This window comes from Limanda limanda, chromosome 8 (assembly GCF_963576545.1).
Source record: "Limanda limanda chromosome 8, fLimLim1.1, whole genome shotgun sequence".
NCBI lineage: Eukaryota > Metazoa > Chordata > Actinopteri > Pleuronectiformes > Pleuronectidae > Limanda > Limanda limanda.
The window spans coordinates 16,221,297-16,239,516 of NC_083643.1; the positions used below are offsets into that span (position 1 = coordinate 16,221,297).

At 41.0% G+C, this 18,220-nt stretch overlaps 3 protein-coding genes and 3 non-coding genes across 9 annotated transcripts; 1 reads left to right on the top strand and 5 right to left on the bottom strand.

Moving 5' to 3' along the window:
• Positions 1-593: 593 nt before the first annotated feature.
• Positions 594-9,492, top strand: map2k1 (mitogen-activated protein kinase kinase 1). The gene is made up of 11 exons (XM_061076850.1): positions 594-676; positions 5,898-6,108; positions 6,590-6,736; positions 6,859-6,936; positions 7,106-7,157; positions 7,788-7,912; positions 8,351-8,558; positions 8,694-8,758; positions 8,868-8,926; positions 9,039-9,084; positions 9,164-9,492. Exons 1-11 carry the CDS (start codon positions 594-596, stop codon positions 9,275-9,277), a joined length of 1,188 nt encoding a protein of 395 aa, XP_060932833.1. The 3' UTR covers positions 9,278-9,492.
• Positions 9,493-9,600: 108 nt separating this feature from the next.
• LOC133008717 (large ribosomal subunit protein uL4-like) lies at positions 9,601-11,764 on the bottom strand. 2 transcript variants are annotated; one of them, XM_061075990.1, is made up of 9 exons: positions 11,694-11,764; positions 11,425-11,508; positions 11,152-11,250; positions 10,871-10,975; positions 10,598-10,681; positions 10,326-10,421; positions 10,054-10,149; positions 9,777-9,877; positions 9,601-9,696 (listed from the first exon to the last, which is right to left on the bottom strand). In XM_061075990.1, exons 4-9 carry the CDS (start codon positions 10,894-10,896, stop codon positions 9,650-9,652), a joined length of 450 nt encoding a protein of 149 aa, XP_060931973.1. In that variant the 5' UTR covers positions 10,897-10,975; positions 11,152-11,250; positions 11,425-11,508; positions 11,694-11,764; the 3' UTR covers positions 9,601-9,649. The 2 variants fall into 2 exon arrangements, with proteins under 2 accessions (XP_060931973.1, XP_060931974.1); XM_061075991.1 differs by lacking the exon at positions 10,326-10,421.
• Positions 11,765-12,017: 253 nt separating this feature from the next.
• Positions 12,018-17,702, bottom strand: LOC133008716 (large ribosomal subunit protein uL4). Of its 3 annotated transcripts, XM_061075986.1 has the most exons (11): positions 17,625-17,702; positions 16,704-16,875; positions 16,486-16,592; positions 16,076-16,214; positions 15,670-15,794; positions 15,288-15,417; positions 14,725-14,881; positions 12,770-12,853; positions 12,495-12,593; positions 12,244-12,318; positions 12,018-12,069 (listed from the first exon to the last, which is right to left on the bottom strand). In XM_061075986.1, exons 1-11 carry the CDS (start codon positions 17,625-17,627, stop codon positions 12,033-12,035), a joined length of 1,128 nt encoding a protein of 375 aa, XP_060931969.1. In that variant the 5' UTR covers positions 17,628-17,702; the 3' UTR covers positions 12,018-12,032. The 3 variants fall into 3 exon arrangements, with proteins under 3 accessions (XP_060931969.1, XP_060931972.1, XP_060931971.1); XM_061075989.1 differs by lacking the exon at positions 12,495-12,593; XM_061075988.1 differs by lacking the exons at positions 12,018-12,069; positions 12,244-12,318; positions 12,495-12,593; positions 12,770-12,853 and adding exons at positions 13,914-14,040; positions 14,121-14,241; positions 14,418-14,501.
• Positions 14,581-14,648, bottom strand: LOC133009923 (small nucleolar RNA SNORD18). The gene has a single exon (XR_009680621.1). It is a non-coding gene; the product is annotated as a small nucleolar RNA SNORD18 (small nucleolar RNA).
• On the bottom strand, positions 15,873-15,972 carry LOC133009925 (small nucleolar RNA SNORD16). Its single transcript, XR_009680623.1, has one exon. It is a non-coding gene; the product is annotated as a small nucleolar RNA SNORD16 (small nucleolar RNA).
• On the bottom strand, positions 16,301-16,398 carry LOC133009924 (small nucleolar RNA SNORD16). The gene has a single exon (XR_009680622.1). It is a non-coding gene; the product is annotated as a small nucleolar RNA SNORD16 (small nucleolar RNA).
• Positions 17,703-18,220: the final 518 nt, after the last annotated feature.

Consider the following 18,220-nt stretch of genomic DNA (forward strand, 5'->3'; position numbering starts at 1 on the left):
GTTTATTTGTTGTCTAATTGTTGTCTTCAATATTACGACCTCAATCTTAATCCTGATGTCCTCCACTGACCTCTGTTTGTTTGTTGACCTGTGCTCAGATTGGATGTTGTTTGTGTGATCATGAACGGGGAATTGTCCTCCCGTTGAATCAGTAAAGTTATCTGAATCGGGAAACATGCAGGAAGGAAACGTCTCCAGGAAATGAACATGAACAATATAATAATCTGTTGAATACAAAATCGTTCTGGTCGAACTGGTCCCTCCATCCCTGCTCCCTCCTGTGCTCTGTTGTTGTGGTTTCTACCTTGTAATGCCACCCATGACCAGCAGAGGGAAGGAGTGTGATATTGTGACGTCTCCTCATTCACAACCACCATCCGCCCATTAATAAGAAGAAGGTGTGTGTATCCTCAGAGCTGCTCACTTCCTCCCTCACAGCCCTGACCTCCCTGTGTGCGTGCGTGTGGGTACGTGTGCGTGTGCGTGCGTGTGTGTTTGTGTGTGTCTGTGTGTGTGTGTTTGTGTGTTGGTGCTCCTCGGCTCATTCGTCCACTCTGCTGCTGTAGTGTGTTCGTGTGTCTTCTGTGTGGAACATGCAGAAAAGAAGGAAGCCGGAGCCGATCCAACTCAACCCGATCCCGGATGGAAACACTATCAACGGCACCGGAGCCACGGAGTGAGTGACAGCGAACATCTTCCGCCCACACACTGGTCGATCATCGATATATGATCGATATCAGATTGATGCTGTATGTGCTGTAAAGGCCAAAGACAGCTGGCAGCAACATACAGACTGAACAGTGTGTGTGTGTGTGTGTGTGTTTGTGTGTGTGTGAACTTCTGTTTCTCGTGCGTGTGTGTGTGTGTGTGTGTGTGTGTGAGTGTGTATACCAAGGTTTGCACTAGGGCTGCAACTGATTATTTTCATCTATTGAATAATTGATTATCCAATTATCATTGGATGTCAGAGCCAAGGGTGAATATATTCAAATAAACTGCAGTAAACTAGAGAAGGAACAATTGTATGATTGTGGATTTATTAGTCACTGTTTTTATTTCACATCTAGTAATCACCTCTACCTATATGACCACAAGACAACATCTTCAGACAGTATTGTATATTAGACAAATTGTCCAAAACAAAGATATTATAAAAATTGTTTGTGTTTGATTGTCTGTCAATCAACTAATCTATAAATAAATCCTTATTTCCAGCACTTTTAGCTAAAGTTGTTTTTGTATGATGTGAAGCAGCGAAAACCAGCAAATCATCATATACAAACAGATGAAACCAGTAAGTTGTTGGCATTTTGTCTTATGTCAAATGACTGCAAACGGTTCATTTATTATCAGATTTTCTATCGATCAATTATTCATTTCATGCACTAAAGATATTTGGCTGCTGAACTCATTATGACTGCACTCGATCTTACAGCTTCTCGAAACCAAACTCTCATAAATGCACCTTGTTACAACATTAATGCTCCATCATGGTCCTCAGGTTGTCTCTTCATAGTGTCATGGCCGTGTGGGACGCTCCGTCGCTCAAACTGCACACTGTGAGTGGACAGGGATTAATGAGACATTGACCTCAGCAGGGAGGCAGCATGTAGAGGGATGCTTCTGTGTGTTGTAGAAGTTTTGTGTACTGGCCTGTTCCCACCAACCTTTGACAAATCACGGTAATGGAGACATTAAACTGTTGGGACACGGTGCTCTAGTTGTCAGTTCCCAGAGAAGAGCTCAGTCAGTCCAGCAACAAGCTGCACCAGATGAGATGAGCATTACATAACATGTCATCCACGTGATGGCTGCTTTTCTAATGTGTTGTAGAGGCGGAATACTTCATTGTTTCATCATCTGATCAGAAGCCATTTTGTGTCTTTTGCACTCAACTGTGCAAAATCTAATAAATATAAATTCCATTTGTTACCTTCTACAGTTACTGATATTTCAAGTTCATTGGCCTGCAGCCAGGAAATATTAAATTTTTTCTTATTTTCCTATTTAATGCTTGAAAACATTTTAATTATTATTTTGGACAAACACATTCACACATTAAATCAGAAACGGATGATCAACTAATCAAAGAAAATGAATTGTTTCATTCAGTGACAAAAATGAGTTGACACAAGCTGACACTGAGTTGAAAACCTCTCAACGGTGCCACGAACTTGTAACGTTTCATTTCACTGTAAAATAGAAATTAAAGCGAAAACTTCCATTAACATGAACTCACTTAGATTTATGTGTACACATGAAGTATCATAACGTGCGTGTGTGTGCATGCACCGTGGCATTCAGACTGACATCCTGCTGACAGTAAAGTCATTCAGTCTGGTGTGGCTCAGTCCTCTTTACCATAAAAAGTCAGTTTTCTGTGGCTCCATACTTTAGGCTGTGAGGATAGAGTCCAGTGATGGTAGATGTCGGGTCTGCCGCTCTTGTTCCCTTACATGGTATAAATCTAAAACTAAAACTTTAACGCGCCCACATGAAAAAGCAAAAGAGGTCAAATGTGCTGTAGTTACAAGGGAGTGTCAGGTATTAGAAATAAAGTATAATTTGTCTTATAATGATCTTATTGTATGTTAGATGGTATCGTCATTGTCTAAATCCACAAACCAAATAGACGACAACTATTCCAGCTTTATTAAGACCCAAATAAAAAATCAATCAGTCAAATTTTATTCGTACATATTCACAAATCCCAGTGAGCCTCAAAGGACTTAACAAGATGCAACGTCCTCTGTTCTTACAGAGGAACTTGCGACAAGTTCCTCTCTCGACAAGAGTGAGACAAAAAACCTTTTAACTTTTAGGGGGAAGTCGCAAGTGAGTGAAGTGCAATACATGTCAGGTGTAACAGAGCACATCAACAAAATAACAGTATTTAAAACATTCATGAGAAAAGGCAGCGTCCAACATAAATGGAGAGGTAAATTAAATGATATTAATGTCGGCTGCATTGAGGTGATGAAACGGTATCTGAAACTATAGGACCAATACATGGCCATTTCCTACGGTGTCCAGTGTCAGGGTCTGAGAGTTCTTCATCACAAAAATGTCTAGTGTTTCTTCATTTCCGTTTTGGACTTTAAGGAGCCTGAAGTGGAAGAATGCTTTTGTTTGTGGAGCGCAAGGATCTTTGTCAAGCATTTCCAGCTTTAGGAAGGAGATGAATCATTGCTGTGCTGGTGTCTGTGGGCGCAAAGATGTGGTTTGTTTATCTGCTGAATCACTGACCACAGCATTCCACTAGTATTGACTTGCCAGCATCATGGCCAGTATCAATAATACAATATTTTGTGAACAGCTCTCATTCACGGTTGGTGCTCTCCTACAGTAAAACAATTGTATCGTGATATTCTGTATATAGATGTATATATAAACCAACAATTTCAATTGGTATATAAAATACCAATATTATAGCCTAATCTAAAAGAAAACCTACAAGTTGTATTGAATGCAGGGCAGAGAAACAGCTCATGTTCCAAAACAGGCACTTAGAAATTATCTGGACCAGCACACAGGAGGTTGCATAATGTGTGTGGATGAGCTCAGTGCGATGGACGAGCCTCCCACTGAAACCAGTCCACTCCACACTGCCGAGGCGGATTTGCCAGTCCAGTCTGCCAAATGCTTCCTCAGTGGGGAATGGCTGGAAGCCACAGGAGAACTGTTGAGTGGCCCACATAATGTCATGTGAAACTATAAGAGGACATCTATGGACAAATAAAAACAACAAGTTCTGTAGAGCCTTGTTCAAGCTAGTTGCTACTACTTCTACTACTTATTATAATAAGGTAAAACTACATATTTAAGGTAAAAAGACACCTGGACAAATATCTTGGATAAGATCCTACTATCACATACATCCATACGAAAGTATATCTGCCTCTAATCTGCAGGGAATTAAATAATCTAACCCTCAGAGTTTATTATTTAAAAAGTATTGTTAATAATGTCTTTGTATAGGCCGTAGAGGCTTAATACAAATCCACGAATAAAGGAACTGCAGCTTGTGATGCTGAGTTTGTTCTGACACAAAGGGTTTAGCACTTGTTTGCTGTTCTTGTAAGTTCTTCGAAATTAAAATGAAATCAAGCTTTCCTTGTGAAACATAAAACTATGCTATTTATGTGCATTTTGCCTGATTTTCTCATCTTAGATTTTAGAAGGGTAGAAGCAAGAATGATACAGCCATCTTTTTTCCTTGGATCCCTAATGAAAGTTCCTTCTGCCACCCTCCTGTCTTCTGATACTAAATCAATCCTTCATGATCCATACTGTTGGGTCTGGTGGAGTGGTGGTACAGCAGAGGTCTTAACTGCAGCCTCTCCAGCTGATCTGGTTTCATTTATTTCCTTAACTTATAACACATGTGATGTCACCTTCTTTCGCTCAATGGCGAAGAGACAGAAATATTTCATCGCTTGTATTTAGCCTCTGCTCATTGTGTGGATGAAGGCAGAAAGGGCCAGTGTTCTTTTCCTCTTACACCTAAAGGATGGAGGTGTGTGTATGTGTGTGTGTGTGTGGTTTGCAGTGTGCAGCAGCTGTACACTCCCTCCCACACATAGTGTGAAGTGTGTTTCAGGCCCAGCTCCTCTCCTCAGCATCTCCATCCTCCTCCACCTCCAGCTCTTCAGTCGACAAATCGCCCACGCCGCCCACAGCCAACTCAAACTCTGCACCTTGTCTCCATGGATATACAGGCCTGTTGTCATGAACAACACAACCACTTAACCCTCTCTTTGCTGTGAGCTGGAGCCGCAGAGAGGCGAGCGTACTATGCTCTGCTGCCATGGCTGCTCTCTGCTGAGTCGTGACAAAAAGAAGAAAAAGAAACAAATACTCCTTATTAGCATTAAGTGGCTGCAGATGACTGACCGTACATTAGATTAGTGTTCTGTCTGAAAAAGAGCACATGTGCAGACACAATGTGCTCAAATCATGCACGCTGAAGTTTGATTCATTAGTCATTTTCAGGATGAATTATTTTGTAATATGATGCTTATTTGGAGGCATATTTGATTATCTTAAAGGTTCAGTGTGTAGAATTCAGTGACATCTAGTGGTGAAGTTGCATGTTGCAGCTGAATACCCCTCACCTCACCCTCACCTTCCAAACATGAATGAGAACCTGTGGAAGCCTCCAGTTGTCATAAAAAGTCAAAAGGTTTTGTAGAGGACCCGCTCCCTAGGTAAATATAAAGTATTTAAATATAAAGGGCTCATTCTAGGGTTAAGAAAACAACAATTCATACAATGTAGATGAAACACACTAGTGAAAACATCATTATTTTTTATTCAATTCCACTTTCACCTGAACCTTACATACTGAGCCTTTTAAATGCACGATCTAATCAGTTAAAATAACCTATCCACTCATTATATCCTCACAAACTTCATGATAAACACTGACTTTGCTGCAGTGCGTCGTGTTTTGATACAAAGGAGGAGGAGGAGGAGAGGTCAAAGAGTGGTAGGTGAGCAGAGTATACGCTACAATTGAGTAGTCAAGGAAATCCATCACCATGACAACAGTGCCAGGAGAGCAGCGTCAGTGCTCAGAGGAAGTGTGAGCTTCCTCGCACGGGGATCTGGGAACGAACGCTGAAACACTCCCTGCGACAGGGTTCGGTCGTCCAGCTGTGGTTTCAGTTGTTGCCAGCAGCATGTGCAGCAGTAGCTGACACACACTCAGCTCAGTGCTCCCTCTGAGGAATCACTATAACATGTACAGACACACTGTGGGTTACCTCACGTCTCCTGAGGGAACAGACACAGAGCACCTGCAGAAACACTTCGTGAATGAACTCAAGAACCTTTCATTTAGGAAAGAACACAAGTGACTCATCCCTCTGCCCGTCTCCTCTTTATCTCTTTGCAAGAACGAACTTGGAGGCTCTGCAGAAGAAACTCGAGGAACTTGAGTTGGACGAGCAGCAGCGGAAACGCCTGGAGGCCTTTCTGACACAGAAGCAGAAGGTGGGAGAGCTGAAGGACGATGACTTCGAGAAGATCTGTGAGCTGGGTGCAGGCAACGGAGGAGTCGTCTTCAAGGTCTCACACCGACCCTCCGGTCTGATAATGGCGAGGAAGGTACGCTGTGGCCCTGATGGTCGGTCATTGGTTGTGGTTTAGTGAGAACCCTGGGAGCGTTTTTTGCTTTCCGAAAGAAGTCGAGATGTGTACTGTGGTATTACATAACTATATATGGAGTTTGTTTTCCTCCCAGCATGTCGGACAGACACCGATTTTTATAGAAATCACTGTTCTACGAGCACAATATAGAATATGAGTTACAAGTTATTTCAGTTTGAGGGCAGGACCTATTGAATTGTGTTTGGGGAGTTTTGAAAGACACGGTGCACAAAACAATTCAAGCACAGATATAAAGAAAAAAATCCAAGAGCTGAAGCAGCGCAGGAGATCCGAGTACATTTGAGTGCGAGAGCCTACCACCATCTTGAATAACAACAGAGGAAAACAACCCTAACGGTGACAAGTGTGTCCAAAAATACAAGCGCTACAGTCTTTCCTGTTCAATTTAAGTTCAAATATTAAAACGTTTTCCTTCCAGCTGATCCACCTGGAGATCAAACCAGCCATCAGGAACCAGATCATCAGGGAGCTGCAGGTGCTGCACGAGTGTAACTCCCCCTACATCGTGGGCTTCTATGGAGCTTTCTACAGCGATGGAGAGATCAGCATCTGCATGGAGAACATGGTACAGCTCTTTGATTAATATTAATATGGCTGCCAGTACCTGTTTCTTCAATGCATCTAAACATTTTTAATGATTAGATGCTGAGGATCCACATCCATGTTTGTCTCTCTTTTTGGTTGTAGGACGGCGGCTCCTTGGACCAGTCGCTGAAGAAAGCAGGAAATATACCAGAGCAGATCCTCGGCAAAGTCAGCATCGCTGTGAGCAACTCCTAATACCTCCTCCTCTAGTGTTGCACTCTGGTCGTCACATAACAGCAATTTTTGTGTTGTTATGGATATAAAATTGGGAACATAATGACGCAGATGTAGTCTTTTGCCAAAGAATCTATGCATTAACTCTGCTGATATGCAATATTTGTCTTTCCAGGTGATTAAAGGCCTTGCCTACCTGAGGGAGAAACACAAGATCATGCACAGAGGTCAGTCAGTAATGTTCTGAAATATGTTGTAAATAAAATATGTTTTGGCTCCTTTTACATCACCTTTAAACACTGTACACAATACTGAAGGGATGGAAACCTGGCTTGTGTGTAAAAGCATATATTTAAAAGTGAAGTTAATCTGAAGCTTTGGCAGGATGAGTTAGTCGAGTGGATTTCCTCCAAAGTTACAGCCGCTTTCTCGACCAAAATCAATGTTGTGCTTCCCCGTGGAGCTGCAGTGCGAGGACAATAAGAGGCCATTTTGTACTAACAAGGCTGTAACTATTATATTTATCTAAGGCAAACTGATGATGCCTCACACCAGCTTCAGATATATATTTTTGCACAGAACAGACTGGAGGTTGTTTGCCATCACTTGCATTGAAAGCACATTAGGGGAAGATATTTGAATGGTCAGTATAAGCAGGAGAAATAATTACAGTGGGCTGTTAATGAAAAAGTCCTGAATATTGCTTTCTTCCAAGTTACTTGAGGCAAAGTGTGCAGTGTCACTTTATAGTCATTCCCTGTTTCAGGTCCAAGGACACGGTGTTGGATGCTGCCTGTTGCTCCCTGCTGAACGCTTACCCACTGTGTTCTCCTAAATGCTGCATGTGCCTCTTTCAGATGTCAAGCCTTCCAACATCCTGGTGAACTCCCGCGGTGAGATCAAGCTGTGTGACTTTGGAGTGAGCGGACAGCTCATTGACTCCATGGCCAACTCCTTTGTGGGCACTCGCTCTTACATGTCTGTGAGTTTACACAGACACACTCATCTTTCCCTGCTCTATTCAGTCCCACATTAGTTTTTAAGGATTTTTTGACACAGACCTGATCTACTGTGTCAAAGTATTAACCAGCTTTTTGATTCTGTGATTTATTATTTCTCTACGACTCTACGGTTGGACTTGACCCAAGGGAGAACTCATTAAATGATGTCAAAGATTCAGGATATTTGTTAGTTTCTTAAACATTGTGAGGGTGTTTTTCTATATTTCTCTTTATTTGTAAGATTTCATGGATCTTGATTAAGAAAGAGTGGTTTGGAAGACTGATCATTTTGAGTGTTGACAATTGTTGATCCAAATAAAATCAGGATTTGTGGTTGGACCTTAATATTAATATATTTGTAATATTTTATCCTCAAAAAAATGTATTGCAGTAATAATAATATTCCTGTTTGTGTGCAGCCTGAGCGTTTACAGGGCACCCACTACTCTGTTCAGTCGGACATCTGGAGCATGGGTCTGTCCCTGGTGGAAATGGCCATCGGACGCTTCCCCATCCCACCACCTGATGCTAGGGAGCTGGAGCAGATCTTTGGCCTCCTGATGGAAGGAGAGCCAGCCTCCGGCGAGTCCTCACCAAAGCCCCAGCCTCCTGGGAGACCAGGCAGCTGTAAGTCTGACGTAACACTGGAGGAAACTGAATTTTCAAAGTGTGATGAAACTGTTTATATCAATAAATCTAAGAAAATAATTTGATGACCTTGAGTGAAGCGCAGTCAACACATTCAGTTTTTCTCCTGCGCAGCATACGGACCTGAGAGCAGGCCACCGATGGCTATATTTGAGCTGCTGGATTATATAGTCAATGAGGTGAGTGTTTCTCACTATATCCCGACATCTTGACTTGATTAACATGCCTGTATGTTGTGCTAATTCCTTCGCCTGCAGTTTTTTTATTGCCTTATTTCACAATCTACAGCCTCCACCAAAGCTGCCTGGGATATTCAGCCCTGAGTTTCAGGACTTTGTGAACAAATGGTAAGAAGAAGTGTTTCACTGCTGTCAAACACCAGTGGAAAGTCCACATATAAAAAGTCTTGCCATCTGGTGGTGAGAAAATGCATTACACTTTATCATCTCTCTATTTCAGTTTGATTAAAAACCCTGCAGAGAGGGCCGACCTCAAACACTTGACGGTGAGTGTGCATTTACATTCTAATCATTTGTTTTCCTACTCTTTAACAAGCTCACACTGTTTACCACTCACTCCTCCAGGTGCATCCCTTTATCAAGCAGTCAGAGGCAGAGCAGGTGGACTTCGCCGGCTGGTTGTGCAGCACCATCGGACTCAATCAGCCCGTGACGCCCACCCATGGCACAGCAATGTGATCAGCTTCGCCATTTTCCAAGGTCCTCGATTGACTGAATTTGTATCATGGGTAAATTGTATGTTTATATTAAGTATTCAATTGGTTTAAGTTGTGTGATCAGTAGTTCTATATTACGTGTACAAACCTACATGCCAAGTGAAATTAACTCTAATGTGGGCGGTATGGCAGGCCTGCCTGAAAAGCCATCTTTTTATCAAATATTTAACTGTTAACGCTGCTCAACCTTTGTGCTCGATATTCCTCTTTGCCTCTGTCCTTTCAGCGCCAACAGATATCAATATTTTATGTTAGGTGTTGTGAAATAAAATTTTGAATGACTCATGAATTTGAAATCCTTGTTTTATTATGACAACATCTTAATATCACATTATCATTCTTTACAGGCTTCTTCTTGGGTTTCAGCATCTTGGCCTTGATCTAAAGGAAGAAACAATGTTTTAGTTACATCAATGACATCCAAGATTTTTGCTTCCATCTTGAACTGATGAACTTTTTACCGAAGGGTCGTGCTTGAGGAAGGCATGCTGTCTTGGCGTAAGGGTTCAGTTTGAGCATTATCCTCAGAGGAGTCTTCTTCAGAACTCTGCGGTTGATCTTACTGTAATAACAATAAAAACAATTCTTAACTGTGACCTACAAAACAACAGTAAATAACTAATCAAGAGCGTCGCTCAGAACGTCTTTTGTTATCAGGGTTCAGAAACACGGAATACAAAATCATCATATTTGACCAGACATGAAAAATGTTAAACTTCTAAACTGAGTAGTGCTTACTTTGGTGCAGAAAGCGCTTTCTGGATCTCCTCAGTTTGAGCATTATCCTCAAGTTCTTCAGAGGTATTCTTCAGAACTCTGCGATTGATCTTCTTGCTGTAAATACAATAAAAACAATTCTTAACTATGACCAAATAAACATCAGTTTGTCATGAGCCCAGAGCGTCGCTCAGAACGTCTTTTGTTATCAGGGTTCAGAAACACGGAATACAAAATCATCATATTTGACCGGACATTAAACACTTAAAACTTATAAACTGAGTAGTGCTTACTTTGGTGCACTCGCTGTCTTGGCGTAAGGGTTCAGTTTGAGCATTATTCTTAAGTTCTTCAGAGGATTCTTCTTCAGAACTCTGCGATTGATCTTGCTGTAAATACAATAAAAACAATTCTTAACTATGACCAAATAAACATCAGTTTGTTATGAGCCCAGAGCGTCGCTCAGAACGTCTTTTGTTATCAGGGTTCAGAAACACGGAATACAAAATCATCATATTTGACCAGACATGAAAAATGTTAAACTTCTAAACTGAGTTGTGCTTACCTTGGTGCAGAAAGCGCTTTCTGGATCTCCTCACTCTTCAGAATCCTGCTTAGGTCTGTGTTGGTCATCTTGTGCATTGCAAGGCTGAAAGGGACATTGACAGCATGTTAATGAATGGAAACATATTAACAGGAAATGAACCAGTCTTAAGTTACCAGAACTCAGACCTTCTTTAATATCACAGAGATTCTTTAATTTTAACTTTGTTTGAAGGACAGCAGTGTGGTGACATCTAAGATTTTTGCTTCCATTTTGAAGTGATGCACTTCTTACCGTAGGGTCGTGCTTGAGGATGGCATTTCTTCTTGCTGTCTTGGCGTAAGGGTTCAGTTTAGCATTATCCTCAAGTTCTTCAGAACACTGCTATTGATCTTCTTGCTGTAAATACAATAAAAACAATTCTTAACTATGACCAACTAAACATCAGTTTGTTATGAGCCCAGAGCATCGCTCAGAACGTCTTTTGTTATCAGGGTTCAGAAACACGGAATACAAAATCATCATATTTGACCAGACATCAAACATTTAAAACTTATAAACTGAGTAGTGCTTACTTTGGTGCACTCGCTGTCTTGGCGTAAGGATTCAGTTTGAGCATTAACCTCAAGTTCTTCAGAGGATTCTTCTTCAGCACTCTGCTGTTGATCTTCTTACTGTAATAATAAAAACAATTCTTAACTATGACCTACAAAATAACAGTATATAACTAATCAAGAGCGTCGCTCAGAACGTCTTTTGTTATCAGGGTTCAGAAACACGGAATACAAAAATCATCATATTTGACCAGACAGGAAAAATGTTCAACTTCTAAACTGAGTAGTGCTTACTTTGGTGCAGAAAGCGCTTTCTGGATCTCCTCACTCTTCAGAATCCTGCTTAGGTCTGTGTTGGTCATCTTGTGCATTGTGAGGCTGAAAGAAGGGACATTGAAAGCATGTTAATGAATGGCAACATAAACAGGAAATGAACCAGTCTTAAGTTACCAGAACTCAGACCTTCTTTAATAGAGATTCTAAAATTTTAACTTTGTTTGAAGGACAGCAGTGTGGTGACATCTAAGATTTTTGCTTCCATCTTGAAGTGATGCACTTCTTACCGTAGGGTCGTGCTCGAGGATGGCATTTCTTCTTGCTGTCTTGGCGTAAGGGTTCAGTTTGAGCATTATTCTCAAGTTCTTCAGCACTCTGCGGTTGATCCTCTTGCTGTAATGACAATAAAAATATTCTTAACTATGACCCACTAAACATCAGTTTGTTATGAGCCCAGAGCGTCGCTCAGAAAGTCTTTTGTTATCAGGTTTCAGAAACACGGAATACAAAATCATCATATTGGACCAGACATTAAACATTTAAAACTTATAAACAGAGTAGTGCTTACTTTGGTGCACTCGCTGTCTTGGTGTAAGGGTTCAGTTTGAGCATTATCCTCAAGTTCTTCAGAGGATTTTCTTAAGAACTCTGCGATTGATCTTTCTGTAAATACATAAAAACAATTCTTAACTATGTCCAACTAAACATCAGTTGTTATGAGCCCAGAGCGTCGCTCAGAACGTCTTTTGTTATCAGGGTTCAGAAACACGGAATACAAAATCATCATATTTGACCAGACATTAAACATTTAAAAATTATAAACTGAGTAGTGCTTACTTTGGTGCACTCGCTGTCTTGACGTAAGGGTTCAGTTTGAGCATTATTCTCAAGTTCTTCAGAGGATTCTTCTTTCTGTAAACACAATACAAACAATTCTTAACTATGACCTACAAAACAACAGTATATAACTCATCAAGAGTGTCGCTCAGAACGTCTTTTGTTATCAGGGTTCAGAAACACGGAATACAAAATCATCATATTTGACCAGACATGAAAAATGTTAAACTTCTAAACTGAGTTGTGCTTACTTTGGTGCACTTGCTGTCTTGGCGTAAGGATTCAGTTTGAGCATTATCCTCAAGTTCTTCATAGGATTCTTCTTCAGAACTCTGCGGTTGATCTTCTTGCTGTAATGACAATAAAACCAATTCTTAACTATGACCTACAAAACAACAGTATATAACTAATCAAGAGCGTCGCTCAGAACGTCTTTTGTTATCAGGGTTCAGAAACACGGAATACAAAATCATCATATTGGACCAGACATTAAACATCTAAAACTCATAAACTGAGTAGTGCTTACTTTGGTGCAGAAAGCGCTTTCTGGATCTCCTCAATCTTCAGAATCCTGCTTAGGTCTGTGTTGGTCATCTTGTGCATTGGGAGGCTGAAAGAGCAACAACATGCATCATTCTCACATCAGTGAATATCAGAGAAGATTGTTCCTGTAATATGTTAATATTACAAAAGGAGATAAATTAGGTGATTATATATGGTTTAAGCTAGTCAATGCAAAGAATATTGAGACAATGCTCAGTCTTAACAGGCAATCATACCTGTGATATTTCTGAAAGCTTTGGTGACACCAGCGTCTTGTTATAGATGATGCACGGCCCTTTGCGTTGGATCTTTCGATGGTTCTTCATCTTACACTTACCAGTAAGACAAATGCTGATCACCTTCATGGACATACCCGTTAACTGGTGTTGTGCAAATTCCTTGGACTGCTGTTTTGTGGCACATTTGACTTAATCAATGATGATCATATATTTACTTTACAATGTTCATCCTCCACCGAAGTTACCTGGGATATTCAGGTCTGAATTTCAGGACTTATAGAACAAATGGTAAGAAATAGTGTTTCACTGCTATCAAACACCAGTGACTTGTCCACATTTAAAACGTCGGTCCATCTGGTGGAGAGAAGATGCATTACACTTGCAGGTTTATCATTTGTTTGATTAAAAACCCTGCAGAGGGCCGACCTAAAACACTTGACGGTGAGTGTGCATTAACATTCTAATCATTTGTTTTCCTACTCTTTAACAAGCTCACACTGTTTACCACTCACTCCTCCAGGCGCATCCCTTTGTCAAGCAGTCAGAGGCAGGGGAGGTGGACTTTGCCGGCTGGTTGTGCAGCACCATTGGACTCAATCAGCCTGTGACGCACACCAACTGCAACGTGATCAGCGCCACCATTTCCCAAGGTCCTCTATTGACTGTATTTTTATTATGGTTAAATTGTATGTCTATATTGGGTATTCAAATTGTTTAAATTGTGTGATCAAATGTTCTATATTACTGTACAAACCTACAAGTCAAGTGAAATTAACTCTAATGTGGGTGATACGAAGGCCTGCCTGAAAGGCTATCTTTTTATCAAATATTTAACTATAAACGCTGTTCAACCTATGTTAAATGTTGTGAAATAAAATTTTGGATGACTCAAATTTGAAATCCTTGTTTTATTATCAGTGAACTCAAGTCTTTTAGTATGCATTTATGCCTTGACTTTTTTAGGTGCACCCTTCCTTGCAGGCTTCTTCTTGGGTTTCAGCATCTTGGCCTTGATCTAAAGGAAGAAACAATGTTTTAGTTACATCGATGACGTCCAAGATTTTCGCTTCCATCTTGAACTGATTCACTTCTTACCGAAGGGTCGTGCTTGAGGATGGCATTACGTCTTGCTGTCTTGGCGTAAGGGTTCAGTTTGAGCATTATCCTCAAGTTCTTCAGAGGATTCTTCTTCAGAACTCTGCGATTGATCTTCTTGCTGTAATGACAATAAAAACAATTCTTAACTGTGACCTACTAAACAACAGTTTATAACTAACCCAGAGAGTCGCTCAGAACGTCTTTTGTTATCAGGGTTCAAAAACACGGAATACAAAATCATCATATTTGACCAGACACTAAACATTTAAAACTTATAAACTGAGTAGTGCTTACTTTGGTGCAGAAAGCGCTTTCTGGATCTCCTCACTCTTCAGAATCCTGCTTAAGTCTGTGTTGGTCATCTTGTGCATTGGGAGGCTGAAAGAAGAGACATTGACAGCATGTTAATGTATGGAAAAAACATATATACAGGAAATGGACCGGTCTTAAGTTACCAGAACTCAGATTTTCTTTAATATCAGAGATTCAAAAACACGGCCATGAAGTGGATGCTCATCACTGCAATATGTTCAACACCAGTTTTATGTTCAACACCAGTTTGATTTGTGCCACAGGGTGAAAACACTACTCCAATACTCACTTGTAGCCGAGTTTAAGGGTGGCAGGTTTACGCCAGGTGCCGTACAGCTCATCCAGCTTTCGGAAAGCGCTCTCAGTCCAGATGCAGAAGCGTCCAACGTGACCACCAGGGGCGAGTCTCAGGAGGTTCAGTTTGTTCACGTTCTGCAGAGTGATGCCTGCAGATTACAGCACAGGCAATCATTTAACAGAGGTTGACGGGGCATCATATTGAAACGTTTCTTAAGATGAATTTCACGTTCATCCATTTAAAGTTTTAGTTACTGATGCCAATTAACTAGATTGAAATGACAGTTCAGTTAACACAAAATTGAATAGTCATTTAATTCAAACCTTGACCACTACATAAATACAGCAGTATATTTTGTGTTTTAAGACAGTACAGTGCCACTGGCTATACCACTAAGAAGCAGCATTGTCATTTACTTTCAGTGAATATCAAACACTGTTCCTGTGACAAGTCATTATTCAAAAAATAAATATAAGCCAAGTGATTATACATTGTTTTAGCAAAACTTAATGCAAAGAATATTGATAATAATCAGATACAACAGTCAATCACACCTGGGATATTTCTGAAGGCTTTGGTGAGACCAGCGTCTTGGTTGTAGATGATGCACGGCCCTTTGCGTTGGATCCTTCGACGGTTCCTCATCTTACCCTTACCGGCACGCATGCGCTGAGAGGAGTAGACCTAAGACAGAACACGTACAATGTTATTTCCTGTTTGAGAAAAAGACCAATATATAGTGCCTATATTGATCATACGATGTTAATGATGACAAATCATTAAAGCTAAAACTTTGAGTATAGCAAGTATATTTTTCCCCAATTATAGAAAAGGTTTTGGTACAAAAACAATTCTAAAGCTGACTTATCACCATTCTGAAGATCACACTATAGTTGAAACCTTAAATCCTTTCACTTATGGACCAAGTTAAATTACCTTCTTGATATCATTCCAGGCTTTAAGCTTCTTCAGCAGGAGCACAGCCTCCTTGGTCTTCTTGTAGCCCTCAACTTTATCTTCAACCACCAGTGGGACCTCAGGGATTTCCTCAATGCGATGTCCTAACAGACAAAAGAAAAATCCATATCAACCAAAGAAATACACAGGTTGTAATTTTCCGATACAGGTTTTACCAACTTTGCTCAGAACTCAAGGAACATCAATACCAAGTGACAGCTTAAAGACGGCAGGCTACCGTCACTGTTCACTGGCTCAGACGCAAATTACACCATCATGGCAAGTTAAGCTTTTACATCTGCCCAAAAAATATTTCCTGCAATATTTTTATGGCTCTTTATGCACTACTTTGGCTAATCTACAAAAAGAGTTTACTGGATGTTACCTTTGGACATCACAAGTGCAGGAAGAGCAGTAGCAGCCAGGGCAGAGCAGATGGCATACCGCTTCTGGGTTGTGTTGATCCTGCGGTGCCAGCGACGCCAAGTCTTGGTGGGGGCAAACATGCGACCTCCACGACACATCTTAACAATTGTTAAGGTTTGACAACTGCCAGAGTTTAATAGGTAATTAATGTACATTATAAGTAAATTCAAAAGTATTGAATTCTTGCTCAGACTCAATGTTCGTCAGCCATCTGTGCCAGCATATGACAGTAGGCATCTGTCACTGATCACAGAGTAAGTCGCAAATTACACCATCATAGCAAGTCTAACAATTTCGTTTTAAGTGGCACATTCATTGATACCAAAGCGAGATAAAACAGCAAAGGTTCTATTGTGGCTTAAAGGATACATTTCCAAAAGCACCCTGGCCAGATCGGTGAGTACCACCACCTCGCACACGGGGGATACGGGCCACAGCTCTTCCTGTACCCCAGGACTCGGCGCTGGTCTGGTGACCTGTAATACACAATTACACATCTAAATCACAAAGAGCGCCAACAAGCTATTCATTGTCAGAAACAAGTTGGTCCAACATGCCACATCAGTGTAATGCAGTGCAACACTCACCAGCCAGTTCGCTGACGGCATAGGGCTGGCGGCTGTTCTTGCGCATGTTGGTGTGAACAAAGTTCACAACATCAGGGCGGATTGGAGCCTTGAACACGGCTGGCATGACAACATTTTTGCCGGAAGATTCTCCCTTCTCGGAGTACACCGAGATCAGGGGTCGGGCACAAGCCTGGGCAGCAGAAGGGAAACTAGTGTTAAACTCCAGACAGCTACACGATTGCTCCGTGGGATCAAATAAGTATTTCAATCCTGATTAATATGAGGTGAACACAGTAATATGTTACGATTGATCTTAATGAATGAGTTATGGCAGGAAACGTATTGTGGCTGCAGGCCCCCAGACAGTTAGCACGTAAAAACGAACTTATATACAAAACACGGGTTTAAAAAGTAATTACGCTGTTTTATTAAATCCCCTTCACGCCTTACGATTACAGATATGGTCACATGTTACAAGTCAGGCTCAGTGATGCCACGTATTACTACAAATGACCGGAGAATTAAGTTTCCTTAGCTTAGCTCAAGTATGCTAATGTGACATAGCAAGCTAATTTTAACGTAACATAATTAACATTGCTAATAGCAGTGCCTGCTTATGGCACGATGAGACGGGCACCAGACACTGGTTAGTTTACTTAAATAAAACCAGCCACAGTGAACATGTGTTAACTTCTGTCTGCTTGTGTCCGCGCTGCCACTGAAGCCACACGTGGAACTGCGAATCTGAGGCGAATCCTCCAAAATGGCTCCTCGTGTTAGCTTAGCTAGCCGGTAGCTTTCCACGTTCACGGATCAATTAAATCTGAATGTAAGCGCAAAAAGGGACAGACCGTGCGGCAATCTTCGCTCAGCACAAACACCGGCATGACACATAAGTATAGTGAAGTACGTTGAAAGCAATATGAGCATAATTCTCACCATTTTCGATAGAAAGTTTTCGGCTCGCCGGGGAACACGCTCCACTCACGATGGCGGCCACAGAGAAAAGGAAGTTGGTGAAGCTCCTTGAATGATTTATGCCTCCGCCTCTGAGCATACTACTTCCGTCAAGCGCGTTATCGTGACTATACTTTTCTTGACCCTAGAGAAGACATGTGATAGAACTTAAATCAGTGCATAAAATAATAAAGATGCTTTTTATTATTATTCAAGCGCTCAGGTTTAAACAGAAATTCCAAATTTGTTGCTGCAGCTGGGACTACTTCTTTACTCCATGTTGGCGAAGGCGAGGCGTAAAGACCGAACTACTTTCTTAACCAAGTTCTTTTTTGGCAGAACATTTTTAAAATTGCTCACATTTTATTTGTATATATCCCAGAGTGCGTGTTCCCTTTTCAATACGTATTTATTAAATTATTTTCTGTATATTTAAAAGAAGACAGGGTGATTACCTCTGACCCCATGACGTCACAGTTTGAGAGCGAGCGCGCCAGAGTCAAAACGTCAACATTAGCAGCAGAAAGTTTGTGTCTGTTTGAGTTAAAGTGTTTCGAGCTGGTTCTGTGACAGGAGCT

What these genes read in the sequence shown, in the direction of transcription:
- LOC133008716 (XM_061075986.1), bottom strand. An exon ending in TGCACTTGTGATGTCCAAAG is followed by an intron (nt 15,795 to 16,075) that starts GTAACATCCAGT and finishes TTTGTCTGTTAG; the next exon opens with GACATCGCATTGAGGAAATC. An exon ending in AGCCTTCAGAAATATCCCAG is followed by an intron (nt 14,882 to 15,287) that starts GTGTGATTGACT and finishes TGTAATCTGCAG; the next exon opens with GCATCACTCTGCAGAACGTG.
- LOC133008717 (XM_061075990.1), bottom strand. Translation starts at nt 10,896, where the DNA reads ATGCCATCCTCAAGCACGACCCTACG. An exon ending in AAGACAGCGAGTGCACCAAA is followed by an intron (nt 10,150 to 10,325) that starts GTAAGCACTACT and finishes TTGTATTTACAG; the next exon opens with CAAGAAGATCAATCGCAGAG. An exon ending in TCCTCAAGCACGACCCTTCG is followed by an intron (nt 9,697 to 9,776) that starts GTAAAAAGTTCA and finishes TTCTTCCTTTAG; the next exon opens with ATCAAGGCCAAGATGCTGAA.
- map2k1 (XM_061076850.1), top strand. Translation starts at nt 594, where the DNA reads ATGCAGAAAAGAAGGAAGCCGGAGCCGATCCAACTCAACCCGATCCCG. An exon ending in GTCTGATAATGGCGAGGAAG is followed by an intron (nt 6,109 to 6,589) that starts GTACGCTGTGGC and finishes TTTTCCTTCCAG; the next exon opens with CTGATCCACCTGGAGATCAA. An exon ending in CCGACCTCAAACACTTGACG is followed by an intron (nt 9,085 to 9,163) that starts GTGAGTGTGCAT and finishes TCACTCCTCCAG; the next exon opens with GTGCATCCCTTTATCAAGCA.